This window comes from Anticarsia gemmatalis, chromosome 30, assembly GCF_050436995.1.
Source record: "Anticarsia gemmatalis isolate Benzon Research Colony breed Stoneville strain chromosome 30, ilAntGemm2 primary, whole genome shotgun sequence".
Classification (NCBI taxonomy): domain Eukaryota; kingdom Metazoa; phylum Arthropoda; class Insecta; order Lepidoptera; family Erebidae; genus Anticarsia; species Anticarsia gemmatalis.
This window is the reverse complement of record NC_134774.1, coordinates 441,555-461,188: the sequence shown is the minus strand read 5'-3', so window position 1 is coordinate 461,188 and position 19,634 is coordinate 441,555. Positions and strand designations below refer to the sequence as shown.

Below are 19,634 nucleotides of genomic sequence, written 5' to 3'. Positions count from 1 at the left end.
CTTGTAACACATTTTATTATCGTTGCAACGTGAACATTAATATTTTATATAAAAGAACGTTGTAAATTGTAATGGGTATTGCTCATGGGTATTAACAGCTATAAAAATATTATCTATTTTATTTATTATGGTCTTAGAGTAATCATAATTTATTTAAAATTGGTTCTTCTTATTCAAAAATGTTGAAACTTCATTTCGACCATATTACTAACTAAATCGACTAAATTAAGATCTGTTTAACTTTGTAACGTCACTACGGATTTTTTTTTAGTTTTGGTTTTAGACGTTGACAATAGTTGACATTTGTATTCAATCAACTTCAATCAATTTTATAATTTGTTTGTTATGTCGAAAATCCTCAAACTCTGAATAACTGCAAAGTAACAATGTCTTCCAGAGAAGAAGATATGTACGAAGAACCGGAGTACATAGATACAGACATCGACACGATATGTAATTTATGTCAAGCGGAATTCCTCGATCCCGACGATTTGAAACTTCATATGTGCCAAGTGCACGGCACAAACGCATCTTTTGTGAAGAAATGCGATTTCTGTACAGTAATCTATACAGATTTGATGGACTACGCGGAACATATACGTGATTTTCACGTTAAAACTATGCAATGCTGTTGCTACTGTTGGCGACTGTTCGATGACCCTTACGCCCACAATGAGCATAAAAGAAAGCATTTTGTTAGTAAATCTGCTTCCTTATACGGTTGTTCGCAATGTCCAATGCGTTATGGTGACGTAGATCTGTTAAAAAGTCATGAAATTGAACATGGGAATAACGCTGACGGAGTCATGATCAATAGTCTGTTACCATTCCTCTCTGCCGCTTTAAAATCTAGGGCTGTACCTTTTATTGATGCCCTAGGTACAGACACTGTGTACGTCTGCGGTGGATGTGACTTCACTACAGTAGATTTGAACACATTTCTCCGACATGCGAGGTCTAAAAAATGCAATGTTTTTGTATGTATGAAGTGTGGCTTTGTGTTTAATAGAAAAAGTCGTTTAGCAAGGCACCTAGAAAGATTAACTGAATGCAGTATGTTTGGTACTAAAGAGAAGAAATCCAAACTTTGTAAAGATTGTAATATATATGTGAATGATTTTGCGTCTCACAAAAGCGTTTGCCGACCAATCAGATGTTATTCTTGTGATGTATCGTTCAAATGTATGAACGATTGGTCTGAACATCAGTTGCAAGTGCATCAAGGCACTTCAATTGCAGTAGAAACATGTCGGTTTTGCTGGAAACGGTGTGTTGGGAGTATCGCAATGCATAAACACATTGAAAAGGTCCACAAACCAGAGTTTCACTTATACAAATACCGTTGTGTTGACTGTGATAGTGTATTCAAACATCCGCAGAAGTTATTTGGACACTTTTTCACAAAACATAGAGATATAATGCCATATACTTGTAAAATTTGTGATATAAAATTCAGAATGAGAAAGAAATTTACTATACATATAAAATTGGAGCATAAATCTATTGGTTCTATTGAATTTGATGACAAATACCATGTGTTTTTCGCTGAAAAGAAGTCTGAAAATCCATTTATACCTAAAAGCATTTTTCCTGAAAGCAGACCTAAGTTTATGAAGAAAGTAAGTGAGCAAGAAGATGTGGAAATTGTAGAAAAGAAGTCTGAGAAAAAAGCCCAGAAAGATAATCAAGCCAAAACAAAGAAATCGATAGAAAAAGACTCAGAATCAGAAAACACAGAAAACACACAAGACGAAGTGCAAACAATAGAAAACACAGACTGTGAAACTCAGAAAAATTATTTGCAAATGTCTGACTTTAGAACTGAAACAGAAGGAAACCAGACGGAGGTTGAAATTATAGAAAAACCAAAATTAAGGAGAAAAAGAACTGTGAAATCTCGTAAAGAAGATCAGGACATGGTTGTTTTAGAATCATCCGATGATGATGAACCATTAAATTTATTAAGAAAGCGCGTCTGTCGACAACAGCGGGCCAAACTTAACAAAATGAAACGTCCGGGTCAAATCAAATCTTTAATCTGCAAGATTTGTAATAAAAACTGTTATACATGGCAAAACTATCATCACCATAAGACTTTACACTCGGCTAAAGAAGTGAAAAAGTGTATAAAATGCTCTAAAGTATTTTACAGTACAAATGATTTAAATGAACATATTACTACTGCTCACTCTTCTTCTAAACTGACAGAGACATTGAAATCGTTGTTAGAGAAACGCAAAACTGGAGGCTCTATCACGGATGATTTGCCAACTGCTGTAAAATTCAGACGTACAATAAAAAAAGTTAAGACTGAAGTTTGTGCGACCAGCGCTAAAATAACTCCCGTTGATCAAAAATTGTCGGTACAAAAATTCTTTGAAAATTTCATTCCTGAGGAAAGCAAATCTGAAATGCCTGTAACTACAACGGCTACTATGAAACTAGTTACAGGACATTGTAGAGAACCGGCTATAAAGTTGACTAAATTCAAAGATACTCCGATGAAAACTACAGGAAAATTAGCAATGCCTACGAAATTCACTGAATGTTATCCCGAAAAGGCTTCCATATCTATAAAATTAGTTGAAACTCCATTAGAACAGTTGGACAGACATGATTATTATTCTGATCACTACGAAGACAGTGGTATGGATAGAAACGAATCAATACCGGAAGTAGCCGAAGAAATCATGTTAGAAGGGACGGAGGAAACTCCAAAATTAGCGCGCAATGAAATAGGTCATAAACTTGTATTACCGAATTTACCTACGGGACTTACGGACATAAGAATTGCGCATTTACTGCCTCAAGCACCTTTCTACAAAATTGTAAAAGTAAAAGACGTTTTAACTCAACAATCGCCTGATGAAGAACAAAATAACGACGCTCTATGGCTTCCAGACGGAACCAAATTGGTTACAACTAATCCCTTAGCACATTTACTAGGAAAAGAACCGGATAAAGTACTAGATTCTGTTAAAAATAAGTACTATAAGCCGAAGCATAAGAATCTGCAAGGATTATTGGCTAAAGCTTTAACGGCATTAGAAAAGCCATTGCCACGAAAGAAGAAGCAGCGAACTAGTGACAAAAGTGGGAAGAAATGACAAATAAAGGCACTTATGCTGCAGTCTAAGGCGTTAACCTGCTTGAACGACAAACATGAACTAACATACATACATAAAATCACGCCTTCCCATAATGGGGACACCAGAGAACGCAACTTGCCATCACTAAATTCCCTTGCTTCATTCACATCCATACGTCGTGTTATGATAGAAGACCGCCGGTTATAAGTCCTGACCGTTTTGCAAGACATCACCAATATAATCTGTATATGTCTTTCTTTAAAGTATCAGTACTTTTCGCGTTGTTTATTGTATAATAGAATACGGGAATTAAACGGCACGTTAAATTGTTGGTATCGGGTGCCATTTTCAAAGATTTTTGACAATCGTTAACCAGTCAGAAGCTTGAAAGTCTGACAACCAGTCTTACCGAGTGATATCGTGTTATAACCCAGAAAATTGGCTTGTGGAGGTTCGATAGACAGTCGCTCCAGCCTCCATAAAATACTGGTATTCATGCATTAAGATAACAGTAGTTAAGTCATGTCAAAGGCTGCGGCTTGAACAACTTTGACACTAGATTGACCACTAACCATACGATGAAATAAATCATTTTAGAATTGAAACAATGTACTATTAAACAAACCCCAAAACTGTTAACGAACTCTCTTTGTTATATTGTTAAATTAGTTTTAATTTAATTTGAGTGATGTTTGTAAATGTTTCTCTGTTCCTTTTACTCGTCTGACTTAACACGAGATAGAACATAAATATGTAAATAAATAAATAATAAGGTATTTTACTAGATCAATAGAATATTATTTAACTTGTACTAGCAAAAAGTTCGCCCAAAATGAGTACTATGCATCAGGCGTTTTTGCAAGACATCACCGATATGATCTGAGTACATAATGTCTTTCTAGGGCGCCCCTCCCGGCCTTTCCATTTTCCGTAAACTGTAGCTATATTCCATAGCTATGTAGTTACCCGGCACGGATTATTATACAACTTTGATGTGCCTATATATTACATGTGTATGTGTATTTAATACTGTTAATATAAAGTGGTAATACATAAATAAACGTTTGTCTAAAATGTGGGTACCTTATCAAATGTAGCCAAATCGAGTTATACTATATTCTTAAGTTACTTGTTAAAAATGTATAATATGAAATTAAAGCAATAATATACTCAATAAGGAACATTCAATGATTTTTATTTACCTACAAAACACATAATATCACGTCTCTTACCCTAAAGCGTAGGCAGAGGTTTGCTAAGCTTATATTTGGTTCGACATTAATCGGCCTAGCCGGGCAGCAAAACCGAATATGTGTAGATGAACCCGATCGACACAAGCCGAACAAGTGAGTCGAGTCGGTTTTGTTGTTCCATCAATATTGCCGAACCGAATATATGAAGCAAGCCTAATAGGGGCCGAGCCTATTGCCATATACCTGGCATGTAACCACTCACAGACATGCAAGGTTGCTTCACAATGTTTTCCTTGAACGTTATAACAAGTGATCATTATTTCTTATACACACATCACTTGGGAAAGTCATTGGAGTGTTGCCTTGTGTACAAACCATCGACCACTTGCGTGGGAGGTGTCATTTTATACCACTTGGCTATACAAATAATAAATGTATCACATTACTGTCCCACTGCTGGGCAAGGATCTTCTCCCGGGGTAATTCTTAGACCACTTGGCTAATAAATTTAACCCATTAATGTCCCACTGCTGGGCAAGGGTCTCCTCCCGTAATAAGGGAGAGGTTAGGCCTTGAGTCCACCACACTGACCAAGTGCGGGACTTTACATGCCCTCAATAAATGTAACTTGGCTATAATAAACAATAATTGAAAAACGTATCTTTTATTTGTTTATAGAAACATAGAATCACTTACACAATCTAAATTATAATAGACATCTATAATTTTAACCCAAAGCCTTAATATAACGAGGGGTATATTTATTAACAAATTATATTATTGAACAAAAATTATAAACACAATATATTATAAATTATAATAAATTCTTAAATTAAGACTTATTTATACAAACAGTGTCATGTTTACAGTGTTGTGTACAGTACAGACAACAACTGTCACGTACATACATAGTTGATAGTCGGTGTGTGTGCGGACACACGCGACACAACATCACACACTACCTGTTACCTACACACACTCACTGTACATATGTACAGTGTTGCCTGTTGTACACGTGTACAGTACAGACAACAACTGTCACGTACATACATAGTTGATAGTCGGTGTGTGTGCGGACACACGCGACACAACATCACACACTACCTGTTACCTACACACACTCACTGTACATATGTACAGTGTTGCCTGTTGTACACGTGTACAGTACAGACAACAACTGTCACGTACATACATAGTTGACAGTCGGTGTGTGTGCGGACACACGCGACACAACATCCCACACTACCTGTTACCTACACACACTCACTGCACATAACACGGAAATCCCATTGCGAGTATGATACCAGTGAAAATCATGAAAAAAAAAATCGCTTGAAAGCTGCCATAGTTTGAAAAGACAATAAACTAAAATTATTACTTATTTTAATATTTATAGCTGATTTATGGGTAGATAACATAACATAGTGCTCCTGGCAACATCTGGTTTTCAATTCCGCGTTCAATTTCATTCACATACATACATGTTGTCATACAGGACCGCCGGTTACGAGTAGCACCTGACCTTTTTACAAGACATCATCAATATGTCAGCTGGCATACTTTTGACAGAATTAAATTCTTATTCGATTCAGATTGGGGGTAATGTCAAATCGACCTTTTAAAATACAAACTACGATATAACTCTGGTTTAAAGTGTAACTAATTTTTACTTTGAATTCCTCCGTGGCGCAGTGGTTTAGGTCGCCACTTCGCTACCGTTGCATCGGTCGTGGGTTCGATTCTCACACGCAGCAATTGTTTGTGCGATCCACAAATAATTGTTTCGTGTCTGGTTGTATTTTGTGTCCGTTGTTCGTGTGTTTGTAAAAGTCCCCGCGACACAAGAGCAATTCTTAGTGTGGGAGTTGCTTTTTTTAACAAAATAAATTGGATTGTTTGATTTAGATTATTGTTATTATAAACCAATGTTTAAATCATGCGCTAGTTTGAAATTTAAATATACGATTTGTCATAAGCTTGAATCTGATTCAATCAAATACGAAATTGTTTTGGCTTCCCACTGGCATCATAAATGTTTAAATCATCATAATTTTCGTTATCAAATACACCCCATAACTAATTGATATTTATATTAATTTCTCTTATTACTAGTGCACCAATGTACAAATATCAGCGATACATTCTTTGTATAAACGAATAAGTTTTGAATTGTAACAAAAATATTTATGTATTAGAAACTAAATTATTATGTACATTTATGATCATTTTCAATATGCTATCGATGATTACAGATAGATTGCTGTCTTAGGGCGCGTTTCCACTATGTCGTGACGACAGATCATGTAGTTTTAAGTGTCGTGGCTTATATGTTTAAATGTGTTCACATATAGAACGACACGACTTATTGTCGTCTACGACATTTTTTTGCAGTGAAGACAGATTATCGTGATAGTGGGGACGGCTAGCACGACAGTCGTAAAACGATAAGAAATCGTTAGATTTGTAGCTTGCTAATGATGTGCAAACGATACAGCGACTGCCGTGATACGACAGTCACTACACGATAACAATTTTTGACGACAAACAGTCGTTATAATGGGAACAGAGACGACATTTGAACTACACGACTATCTGTCGTCACAACATAGTGGGAACGTGCCATTATACTGACGGTTCGTGCCACGATACAGACTGGAGACCGTGACACGAGATTGCGTCCGTTACTCGACTTAAGGTAATTCATATGAAACAGTTCGCAAGCGAGACAGGAGACAGACCGTAAGTAAAGTTGCCGTCACAGTCTCCCATCGCGGTCTCAATACTCTATCCCACTTGCAAACAGTCACCTTAAGAGCCCTGGTTCACTAGGACGCCATGGCGGCGTCGCCGGCTACGTATTCAAGCAGTTAATCCATACTAATATTATAAATGCGAAAGTAACTCTGTCTGTCTGTTACTCAATCACGCCTAAACTACTGAACCAATTTGCATGAAATTTGGTATGGAGATATTTTGATACCATAGGAAGAACATAGGCTGCTTTTTACCCCGGGAAAATGACGCATTCCCATGGGATTGAGGTGGCGGACGAAGTCGCGGGTAACAGCTAGTAACTGTTAAATATACTTATATACTTCTAAATACATACTTATATAGATACATTAACATCCAGGCTCAGAACAAATACTCGTGCTCATCACACAAAGATTTGTCCCGGGTATTCGAACACACCACACAAAAATTTTAAAATTGAAATGTATGTCACCTAACTCACGTGGTGACGGTGTGGCAACGTGACCTTTCAATACTAACTGCTTGGATACGTAGCGACGCCGCCATGGCGTCCTAATGAGGCAGGGCTCTAACACAAACAACGGAGGCACGGCGAAGATACTTCATACTGAGTAAAAAATAAACCTTAACTCCTATAATGTGGTCACATCAGCCCAAATAGCGCTACACGGCTATCCATAGAATATTGCGCTTAATAACTTTATATATCTGAACATAGCAACAAGCCGCAGCAAATCAATACAAGGACTGGGGGTGACGGAACGGACCGGTTAAAATGTGCCTTGTATATTAGGTCTGGGAAAAAGTCTTTTCGCATCATAGTATGTATAGAGCAGTGATAGCCGAGTGGTATAAATTGACCCCTCCCACACAAGAGGTCGTAGGTTCGAACCCGAGGCAACACACCAATGACTTTTCGAAGTTATGTGTGTATTAGAAATAATTGACACATGCTCCAACGGTGATGGACATCGTGAGGAAACCTTGCATGCCTAATACATTTATTGTGGGCATGCTAAGTCCCCAACCCGCACTTGACCAGCGTGGTGGACTCAAGGCCTAACCCCTCCCTCATTACGGGAGGAGACCCTTGCCCAGCAGTGGGACATTAATGGGTTAAATTTATTATATTATTATTTATATATAGTATGTATAAACTTGTAATAAAATCTGTTTTAAGAATCACAAATGAGTACACGGTTCATTAGGTTTCTTTCAGTGAGCTCGTGGGGTACCCAAATATCGAGCTTATTTGTGTAGACAAAAGATTTTATTACAAGTTCATACATATTATAATGCGAAAAGACTTTTTCCCCGACCTAATATGTACTTTGACGCTAACGTAGTGGCTTGTTGCTATATTCGTCGCGTCTTTTGACACGAGTTAGAGGGCCCTAGCTATCAAAGTTGAAATCTTCAATACTGCCTAGGCCAACATGAGGTTTATTGTTAATTAAATCTTCTAACACAATTTTATCTGAACAACTGTTACTATTCTCGCCTATTTGCTCATCCAAATCTCTCATTAATTTATTATCACTATCGTTATTATCGTTAACCTCGTTACTATCGTTAACCTCGTTATTCCTAGATAACTGACTATCTTCGTTATTTTTATAATCAACAGAGTCTTTAGATGGATTCTCAGAATTTAATATAGAACTCAATAAAGATTTAGTATTTATTGTACAATTATTTTTTCTTATTAAATCGTTATTTTCATTGATTGGTGATTCATCTTTATTTGTAGAACCTATTTCGTGATTATCATTGATCGTTAAAGCATTGTTATCATCACAATTTTTCAATTCCTCATTAGAATGACTATTTTCTTGTAAATCACTAGAACTATTGGTATTTATTTTGTGACTATCATTATTTAAATCACGATCGTTAACTTCGTTAACTGCAGAACTAGAATCGTTATCGTTAACGCGAACATCAAGATCATTAAAATTATCGTTACTAACAGAGTCATTATTAACCAAATCGTTATTTACTTCACGATCGTTAACTTCGTTACCTGTAGTACTCAAACGATCGTTATCGTTACTAATAGAATCATTATTTTTACTGCTATTTATCAAATTACTATCACTAATTAACGAACTACTATTACAAATATCATCACTACTATCATTTCTAACGACTTTCGCAACTTCGTTACTTACAGAACCTTCGTGATTTTCACTTACACGATCGTTATTTGCGTCACAACGATCGTTATTCACACTTTCACTTCCGTTATTCAACACAGAATCGTTATTTTCATCACTAACTTTATAATCACTAGTACACTTATCACTTTTTTCGTTAAAATCATCATCATCACCCAAATTGTTGATAAGACTGGTCAAATCCATTCGCACATCATCGTGATCAACCAAGGAGTCGAATGTCTTCTCCACTTTGACTTTCCGCTTCTTCCTAGGCACTTTGCCTAAGAACCTTCTAGAAAATATAGTTTTCAACGCTATAGCAGCAAGGGTATCTATATTTCTCTTCTTGAAATACGGATTTAAAGAGTCCTGGCATGTTATTTCATCATCCGATTCCGAATCCGAATCCCAGTGGACGTAATCTTGGGCACAGAATTCGGATTTGATGTCGTCTTGTATTGAAACCATTGGTAATTCGGATTTTATCCGAATTGAGGATATGTACGGGTAGTGGCAGGTAGCGTCGAGGCCGAAATCCTGAAAAAATAAAACAGTTTAATGAATATTTATCCACTAGCAAACTATTCTATTCTATTTCTATTTTAAAAAGGCAACTCCCGCACTAAGAATTGCTCTTGTGTCGCGGCGACTTTTACAAACATAAACAACGGACACAAAGCACAATCAGACCCGAAACAATTATTTGTGGATCACACAAATAATTGTTCCGTGTGGGAATCGAACCCACCACCTCCCGACGGAATGGTAGCGGGCGGCGTGGTTACCTAAACCATTGTGCCACTGAGGCAGTCATTTGTGCGATCCATTAATAATTGTATCATGTCTGGTTATACTTTGTGTCTGTTGTTTGTATGTTTGTAAAAGTCCCCGCGACACAAGTAATTTTTATATAAAGACTAGCTGACCCGGCAAACCGTTGCTTTGCCATATAAAAAAAAAATGTGTCACTCAGGTGTATGAAAAATAGATGTTGGCCGATTCTCAGACCTAGTCATTATGCTCACAAAATTTCATGAGAATCGGTCAAGCCGTTTCGGAGGAGTATGGCAACGAAAACTCTGACGCGAGAATTTTATATCTATACTAATATAATAAAGCTGAAGAGTTTGTTTGTTTGTTTGATTGTTTGTTTGTTTGTTTGTTTGTTTGTTTGAACGCGCTAATCTCAGGAACTACGGGTCCGATTTGAAAAATTCTTTCAGTGTTAGATAGCCCATTTATAGAGGAAGGCTATAGGCTATATAACATCACGCTGCGGTCATTAGGAGCCGAGTAGCAACGAAAAATGTTACAAAAACGGGGAAAATGTTGACTCATTCTCTTAGGTGACGCAAGCGAAGTTGCGCGGGTCAGCTAGTATTAGATATACTTACTGGTGATACGCAAGATACATCGATATGTTCCTGCTTGACGTTCACGAGTAAAGGGTCGCACCGAGCGACGCGAACTTGGATGGGCTTCAACAAAGCTAGAAGCTCTGGATCTATTCTGAATTCACCTGAAAATGTATGGAAAACTTACTTTTAATTACTAGCAAACTAGCCCAATTTCGTCCGGGTATAACACTTTTTATCCCGTTAATTCCAATCCCGTGGGAATTTTGATCCCATCAGTCCTCCCATCAACCTTGTCATTATTTTTTTTATTTTTTTTTATTAATAAACAAATAAATGATGATAAATTTAGTTTACTTGTTCAAAAGTTATGCACATACATACATTTTGGTGATTCATTTTTATTTATATAGATAATATCACGCTAGTTTTCCCCGTAAGTGTAAGCAGAAGTTGTAAAAAACATGTTTCACCATTAACAATATTAGTTGTATGTAATAGGGGACGAATCTATAACCATATACTATTTTTTGTATTTTACCAGTTGGTGTCCCACTGCTGGGCAAGGGTCTCCTCCCGAACGAGAGAGGGGTCTTTGAGTCCACGCCGGCTAAGTGCGGGTTGGAAACTTTGCATGCCCTCAAGAAATGTATTAAACAAAATTTTGCTCAACCTGGGAATCGAACAGTAGACAATACAGTAACATACCTTTCTTTCTCGCCGTGCACGTAGTCTCGTGTTTCTTAAGATTCCTTAGCAAAGCGTAGTTTCTGTTGCATTTGCTGCATTTACCTGAAAATATACAACTACGATAATAAGATATCTTAAAGATCTTTAACAAATTATTTTAGCACAGTCTGACAATATCATTGGACTCCCACATGGTCATTTGATTCCAAATTAAGCAGAGCTTTTACTGTAACTAAATCTATACTAATATAATAAAGCTGAAGAGTTTGTTTGTTTGTTTGAACGCGCTAATCTCAGGAACTACTGGTCCGATTTGACGAATTCTTTCAGTGTTAGATTGCCCATTTATCGAGGAAGGCTATAGGCTATATAACATCACGCTACGGTCATTAGGAGCGGAGTAGCAACGAAAAATGTTACAAAAACGGGGAAAAATTTGGCCCATTCTCTTAGGTGACGCAAGCGAAGTTGCGCGGGTCAGCTAGTAACTGATAAACATACTTATATACATACATTAACAACCAGGCTCAGAACAAATACTCGTGCTCATCACACAAATAATTGTTTCGGGTCTGGTTGTGCTTTGTGTCCGTTGTTTGTATGTTTGTAAAAGTCCCCGCGACACAGGAGCAATTCTTAGTGCGGGAGTTGTCTTTATAAAGAAAAAAAACTACGGTGTCTTACCGCCGGGTCGGTGTTCCTCACCGAGACATCGGTGGGTGTCTAACAGATGCTCGGTGGCGAACATGTGCCAGCACACATCACACTTTACGTCCGGCACCTCGGGTAATGGGAGACATTCCTTGTTTTCTATGTGCCTGAAATAACAAAAATCTATATTAATAACTACACTAATAGCTGACACGCGCAACTTCGCTTGCGTCACATAAGAGAGAATGGGTCAAAATTTTCCCCGTTTTTGTAACATTTTTTACTGGTACTCTGCTCCTATTGGTCGTAGCGTGATAAAAGTTTGCAAAACTAAAATGAATATTTATCCATTGTGTTGGTATCATATGAAAAAATAATCGAAACTAGTTCAAATTCCCACGTTCAATGCTATCCAAATGATTCAAAGTTACCCATAGTTTAGGCGTGATTGAGTAACAGACAGAGTTACTTTCGCATTTATAATATTAGTAGTAAAAATAATATAGTATAGTATGTATAATAAACTTACTCATCATAAGCGGTTAATTTCTTAAAGTCGGCGTAACACCTCCTGCACTCGTAAGGTCTATTTCTATGTGTCCTATGATGGGCAGCACAGTCTTCCGCGCTCACGAACCATTCACCACAAGGGTTACAGGCTAACCTGAAAACATATTACATGCATTAAACATCATCAGTCTAGCCTTTCTTCCAACTATGTTGGAGTCGGCGTCCAGTCTCACCGGATGCAGCTGAATACCAGTGTTTTACATGGAGCGACTGTCTATCTGACCTCCACAACACAGTTACCTGGGTTATAACACGATAGTCAGTAAGACTGGTTGTCAGACTTTCAAGTGTTTGACTAGTGTAAACGACTATCAAAGATCTTTGAAAAATTACAGCTGGGATCCACAATTTTGAAACTGTATATGAGTGAAACACACTGTATAACTAACTAGCTGACCCGCGCAACTTCGCTTGCGTCACATAAAAGAGAATGGGTCAAAATTTTCTCCATTTTTGTACCTCACGAAAATCTCGATATTTGGGTACCTCACGAGCTCACTGAAAGAAACCTAATGAACCGTGTACTCATTTGTGATTGTTGAAGCCAAATAGATTGTATTACAAGTTCATACATACTATAATGCGAAAAGACTTTTTACCCGACCTAATAATACTTACTTAACACTTGTGTACCCAACATTATGGATCCTCAAATGGTTGGCCCTCGCTTGATTGGTCTTATTCTGCTGACCACACACGGGACAAGAATACACTTCCCTCACGGGAGACGGGGCGCGTTTAACCACTGTACCCTTGCTGCTGCGGGCCGGCTTGACACGGGGTGACGACTTGGGGGACGGCGAGGGCGGTGGTTTCATCGGCTTGATTGTTATTCTGAAATGAAAAAAAAACACAAATATTTTAAAACTAGCTGACCCGTGCGAACTGCGCTTGCGTCACATAAGAGAAACATAATTTTCCCCGTTTTTGTAACATTTTTTACTGGTACTCTGCTCCTTTTGGTCGTAGCGTGATGATATATAGCCTATAGCCTTCCTCAATAAATGGGCTATCTAACACTGAAAGAATTTTTCAAATCGGACCAGTAGTTCCTGAGATTAGCGCGTTCAAACAAACAAACAAAGTCTTCAGCTTTATAATATTAGTATAGATGCGAAAGTAACTCTGTCTGTCTGTTACTCAATCACACCTAAACTACTGAACCAATTGGCATAAAATTTAGTATGGAGATATTTTGATACCCGAGAAAGGACATAGGCTACTTTTTACCCCAGGAAAATGAGGCATTCCCACCGGAAAATTCAGGTGGCGGACGAAGTCGCTGGTTAAAGCTAGTATTTTAAAATATCTTTTAAACTCTCGCGTTGCATGTTTAATGTATAATAGAATACGGGAATTAACGTACTCTATTATATATTTTAACATAAGTTCAGTGGAAACCGAGTGGTTTAAGATGGCCAACGCAAGTGGTTGTAGGTTCGAACCTTAGGCAACACACCAATAACTTATCGAAGTTATGTATGTATTAGAAATAATTATCAATTGCTCTAACGGTGAAGGAAAACATCGTGAGGAAACCTTGCATGCCTAAAATTTGTTTAATACATTTATTCAGGGCATGCAAAGTCCCCAACCCGCACTTGCTCAGCGTGGTGGACTCAAGGCCTAACCCCTCCCTCATTACGGGAGGAGACCCTTGCCCAGCAGTGGGACGGTAAAATTTTGTCTTATTCTTAAAAAGACAACTCCCACACTAAGAATTTCTCTTGTGTCTTTTACAAACATACAAACAACGGACACAAAGTACAACCAGACACAAAACAACTATTTGGATGCACACATAGATTTCCGTGTGGGAATCGAAACCACGACCTCTCGTCACAATAGCAGTCAAAATCAAAATCAAATAATTTATTCATTTAGGTCAAATATTGCCACTTATGATAGTCGTTACAATTACTGAATCTACCACTAGCTCGAAAAGGCGGTAGAGCCTCATGAGAAGAGCTAGCGAGAAACTCACACACACTCTTTTCAATCGCCAAAAGTATTACAATGTGGTTGATACAATAATTGATCATGCGAGGAGCTGCCAACAATCAATGATAGTCGCATGCCGACCACCTTAACCACTGCGCCACAAGGCACGTTAGTAATAAGTTTTACTTACTTGACTTTTTTACTAGAAGTATCCATTTTTAAAGACTCCCTGGACCTTTTCAATCGCGATTCTTCATTCTGTAAAATTAAAAATATAATTAACCAACTGACTGAACTCCGCTTGCGTCACATAAGAGAGAGTAGGTCATCATTTTCCCCGTTTTTGTAGCATATTTTACTGATACTCTGCTCCTATTGATCGTACCGTGATGATATATAGTCTATAGCCTTCCTCGATAAATGGGCTATCTAACACTAAAATAATTTTTCAAATCGGACCAGTAGTTTCTGAGATTAGCGCGTTCAAACAAACAAACTCTTCAAGCTTTATAATATTATAGTATATATTATAGTATATAGTATAGTATTATAGTATATAGTATATAGTATAGATAACTTCTAACTTAAGTTCATTATAGTTGCCCTAAATTACCTTTATATTATTTTCTTTCTTCAATATAGACTTAGGATTATTTTTTGATGATTTAACTTGATCCTGCAACAAAAATGACTATTTTAATAGCAAAAACTCAAATGAAACTATGGGTGACAGTAATGGGTTAAATTTATTTATCTATTAATTTTATATGGCATAACAACGTTTGCCGGGTCAGCTAGTATCTATATATATAAAGATTACGTACCTTAGTGAGGTCTTCGTCCCGGCTCCGGCCGTGCCTAGTAATTCTAGGCGGCGTCGGCTCCCGGCGACTTTTACTGCGTACTAACCTCTCGTCCTGCAAGTTCTCTAACTGAAAAAAACAAAGTAACTGTGTTAGCAACGCAAACTAGCTGAGGTGAAGCGAATATACTGAGATTAAACTCTATTTTTCTTTCAAAAACAACTCCCGCACTAAGAATTGTTCTCGTGTCGCGGGGAGTAAAAAATAACGGATGCAATATACAACCATACCCGAAACAACAATTTGTGGATGGCACAAATAATTGTTTCTTGTGGGAATCGAACCCACGACCTCTCGTACTGGCGTGGTGACCACCTTGATATATCATTCAATTTAGTTTAGTTGTTCAAAAGGTATATGCATACATAGATAGATACTAGAGGTCGCCCGCGACTTTGTCCGTGTGAAAACCCTTCCATATTGTCATTAATCGTTATTCCCGTATAAATCCCGATCCCTCTTCAACTCCGGGATGAAAAGTAGCCTATGTGTTATTCTGAATCTTTAACAACAAAATTCATTGTAATCGGTTCAGTCGCATTTGCGTGAAAGAGTAACAAACATCCATACATACTCATTAACCTTCGCATTTATAATACTAGCAGGATTTATACCTTAATTCTAACAACTGGTTCTTTTTTAATATTCTTGCTGAGCTTCTTATGTTTAGCCAGTGGTTCCCCATCAGAGTCTTCATTCACAAATACTGGTTCAGTAAGACCGAGGATACAGTCACCAGCATCAGGCTGAAATATACAATAAATAAATACATTAATTTAACCCATTAATGTCCCACTGCTGGGCAAAGGTCTCCTCCCGTAATGAGGGAGGGGTTAGGCCTTGAGTCCATCATGCTGACCAAGTGTGGGTTGGGGACTTAGCATGCCCTCGATAAATCTCTGAGGTTAAGCTACCCTTGCCGAGGTTGTACTGAGTGGGAATTGAACTCACGACCTCCCGACGCAATGGTAGCGGCGTAGCGACCTAAGCCACTGCGCCACAGAGGCAGTCAGAATAAAAGGCAGGAAATATTTTAAATATTGGCACGATAATAACTTATGTAATAACTGACAGAAGGTCCTTTAAGTAGAGACTAAATAGATTAATCAACTTGGTATCACAACTTTTTACAGCAGAGAGACTGAGCTGCGAGACTTGGGGTTATTTACAGGATGTTTTTGATGGCATAAAACATACCGCTCCTCTAGGTAACGACTGTGGTGGCAGTCCGAGCCTCAATCTCGTCCGTTTGTTAGTCTGTCGACACATCTCCAGGAACTCGTAGAAGTCATTGACCTTGTCAACACATAACTCACATATTAACGGCGGCATCTTGTCATCTTGGTGTACCTGTAACATAGTAATTATTGTAACTTTCTTTTTATATTATTGTACAACTCACACACAGTCATTTGATTCCAAACCATAACATATCTTTACTAATATTATAAAGCTGAAGTGTTTGTTTTTTTGTTTCAACGCGCTAATCTCAGGAATTGCAGGTCCTATTTGAAAAATTCTTTCAATGTTAGATAGCCCATTTATCGAGGAAGACTATATATGATCACGCTACGAACAATAGGAGCAGGGTACCAGTGAAAAATGTTACAAAAGCAGGGAAAACTTTTAACCATTCTCTCTTATGTGACGCAAGCGAAGTTGTGCGGGTCGGCTAGTAACTGATAAACATACTTATATACTTCAAAATACATAGTCATATAGATACATTTACAACAAATACTCATGTTCATCACACAAATATTTGTCCCGGGTGGGATTTAACCTGCCACTATTCTTTCAACTATGATGGAATCGCTTCCAGTCTCACTGGATGCGTTTTAATTGCAGAGACTGCTTATTGGACATCTATAACACCATACTTGCTTATTAATAGGGTCCCGTTTCACCCTTTTGATGCAAACCTTAAAAATGACACCTTTTTTCCATAGGCATAGACAAAAGAAAAATACAATCACAATAGTTCTAGCCTTACGCTCTTACTCATAAACACACTATAAACCTATTTTAGTTAAACAACGACTATAATATGTTTTCTCTTTTTTATTTCGCTAATGTGTGAAAGAAACAAAACTCTTTATAAGCCTTTTATAACTTCATATAATTATTTCTATGAATAACAGGGTTAGTGTATACTTTTTAACTCGCTCAATTGCTTTTTAAATGTTTACTATTTGGAGATCTCAGTAATGTATGTTTTATATCGGGATATGGTTTACAGCCTTGCAATAATTTGCGCAGTTTTGTTTGACAAAGAAACAACTAGATATTCAGATGTTTATCACTATATGTATGTATATTTATGAATGTGCACGTTTTACTGATATTATGTATTGTTATACTATCAATGTACTTATTTATCCAAGCAGTACCGTTTATTTTTTTGTTATTTTCAAGACCCTTCACACAAATAACCTATTTCAAAATTTTACACGAATATATTTGATTAAATGTCGTTAATAGTAGTATTAAATCAAGATAGGACCTAAATGCTATAGTTAATCTAATTAGAAACAAAATCTAATGAGTTTTAAACCATTTTAGACCACTTTTAATAAAGACTGCAATTCATTTGTTTGACAACAAACAAGATTTTTACAAGCCAATTTTTTTGTGTAATTTTCAATTTTATTAACATAAACTAAGTACGGATATGTCGCTAATCTATCCGAAAATATATCTAGTATGTGTTTTTAGTCTAAATTACCTCTATTTGTACACAATCTCGTATTTTTTGCTTGAGTTCTACATCAGCATCATCGACGTCCACTATATTCTGAATTATTGGCATTTTGTAGCCAGCACCACCGCCACAAAGCCGACATGCTCGATAGATTTCATATATCGACTCTTTCTCCCTTTTAGAATTCAACATTCGATCCATATTGGATAGTTATCCATTTATTTTAGTGAAATACTGACAACGACAACGATTGCCGCTTTTCTTCCGCCATTATCAGTGATACCATATGAAAATTAGAGACGGAAATATGTTAATTTTACAAACTGTACGAAGTCGATTATGGTTAGCTTAACTCTATAAGGAAAATGAGATGCATGGTAAATCTAGGTAGGGTACCTACTAATTTCTGTTGCGAAACTGTGAAGCAATCGTGAAAGTATGACGTCACTACATTTCTAATCGATTACGTCACATTAAGAGTTAATGATTTTTTTATATGGTGAATAGTCACTGGGGAAATCCACATATTAATACCGGAGACTAACCCCCCATCGCTTTTCATAATATTTGGTCAGAAGTAAGTTATGTGAGAATATTGAAAAACTGTAATTTCAAAAAACCTTACGCAACCGTTTATTATTGCTGAACTAAGTGATATGGAATTTTTTTTTTATTTTTCCTAGAACCGGTGTGACTTGGCCTTTCATCCTGTCTCGGATTATCGTTGAGTTTTGGGACACCCTGTATATTCGCTTTTTTTATTTTCGATTAGCCTTTGTTCCAAACTATGTTGGAGTCGGCTTCCAGTCTCACCGGATGCAGCTGGGTACCAGTGTTTTATATGGAGCGACTGCCTATCTGACCTCCACAAGCCAGTTACTTAGGTATTAACACGATACCCTTCGGTAAGACTGGTTGTCAGACTTTCAAGCTTCTGACTACTGTTAACGACTGTCTTCGAAAATGACAGCCGGGACCCACAATATAACGTGCCTTCCGAAACAAGGAGGAACTCAATATGTATAAGATGGTCACCCTTCCACGGAACAAACTCGGCAAGCGTAGCTTAACCTCAGAGATTGATCCGTGCGGCTGTTGTAAACTAAGCAAATATCTATCAAAACGTGTGCGCTGTGTGCAGTTAGAGTTATTCAGTAGGTGAAGTTTGAACAGGCGTAGACGAGCAACTGAAACCAAGCACGATCAACATGTTTGTACAAGGATGTTTGCTTTGCAAAGGAAAATAAAGATATAATAACCTTTGACCTGGCCGCTATTACTTTCTATCTTTAATAACCGCTTATTGTACTTAATGATCCCAATCCCTAAAAACTAGTAATAAGAAACTGAGGGTCGGGAAGGTAGCAAAAGGAACGCTTTATCGGTTGATTTCAATTTTGTAGTTGGATAGTTAAACATTGTGTTACTTCCGGTAAACTTAGCATAGGTACCTATATTAAATTATACAACATATTTATTATAATTATTCTTGCACTGCGTTGCATAATATTTGAAAATATGGTGCAATTGTTTCAAAGAAAATTATGTTATGTAATATCAGATATATTACCAAAATTTGTAATTATTTAGCTTACCTTTGCACAGGAGATGTATAAGCTTCATTTTACCCGTTAGCTATAAAAAATAATAGTAGGTAGTGTTTATGTT

The 19,634-nt window shown here is 37.2% G+C and overlaps 2 protein-coding genes across 3 annotated transcripts; one reads left to right on the top strand and one right to left on the bottom strand.

The window, feature by feature from the left end:
* The first annotated feature begins 296 nt into the window (after nt 1–296).
* LOC142985654 (uncharacterized) lies at nt 297–3,873 on the top strand. Its single transcript, XM_076133953.1, has one exon. It carries the CDS (start codon nt 387–389, stop codon nt 3,105–3,107), a length of 2,721 nt encoding a protein of 906 aa, XP_075990068.1. The 5' UTR covers nt 297–386; the 3' UTR covers nt 3,108–3,873.
* Nucleotides 3,874–4,930: 1,057 nt separating this feature from the next.
* Nucleotides 4,931–18,237, bottom strand: LOC142985655 (uncharacterized). Of its 2 annotated transcripts, XM_076133954.1 has the most exons (12): nt 17,991–18,237; nt 16,463–16,615; nt 15,880–16,011; nt 15,227–15,334; nt 15,016–15,078; nt 14,593–14,660; nt 13,080–13,295; nt 12,421–12,555; nt 11,925–12,058; nt 11,259–11,342; nt 10,590–10,714; nt 4,931–9,732 (listed from the first exon to the last, which is right to left on the bottom strand). In XM_076133954.1, exons 1-12 carry the CDS (start codon nt 18,165–18,167, stop codon nt 8,431–8,433), a joined length of 2,697 nt encoding a protein of 898 aa, XP_075990069.1. In that variant the 5' UTR covers nt 18,168–18,237; the 3' UTR covers nt 4,931–8,430. The 2 variants fall into 2 exon arrangements, with proteins under 2 accessions (XP_075990069.1, XP_075990071.1); XM_076133956.1 differs by lacking the exon at nt 15,016–15,078.
* Between the last annotated feature and the right edge of the window lie 1,397 nt (nt 18,238–19,634).

Excerpts from the sequence above, each read along its gene's own strand:
- LOC142985654 (XM_076133953.1), top strand. The coding sequence starts at position 387 with ATGTCTTCCAGAGAAGAAGATATGTACGAAGAACCGGAGTACATAGAT.
- LOC142985655 (XM_076133954.1), bottom strand. The coding sequence starts at position 18,167 with ATGGATCGAATGTTGAATTCTAAAAGGGAGAAAGAGTCGATATATGAA. Across the intron at positions 12,556-13,079 it reads GTTGGGTACACAAGTGTTAA|GTTAGCCTGTAACCCTTGTG; the intron begins GTAAGTATTATT and ends ATATGTTTTCAG. Across the intron at positions 11,343-11,924 it reads TGAGGAACACCGACCCGGCG|GTAAATGCAGCAAATGCAAC; the intron begins GTAAGACACCGT and ends GTATATTTTCAG.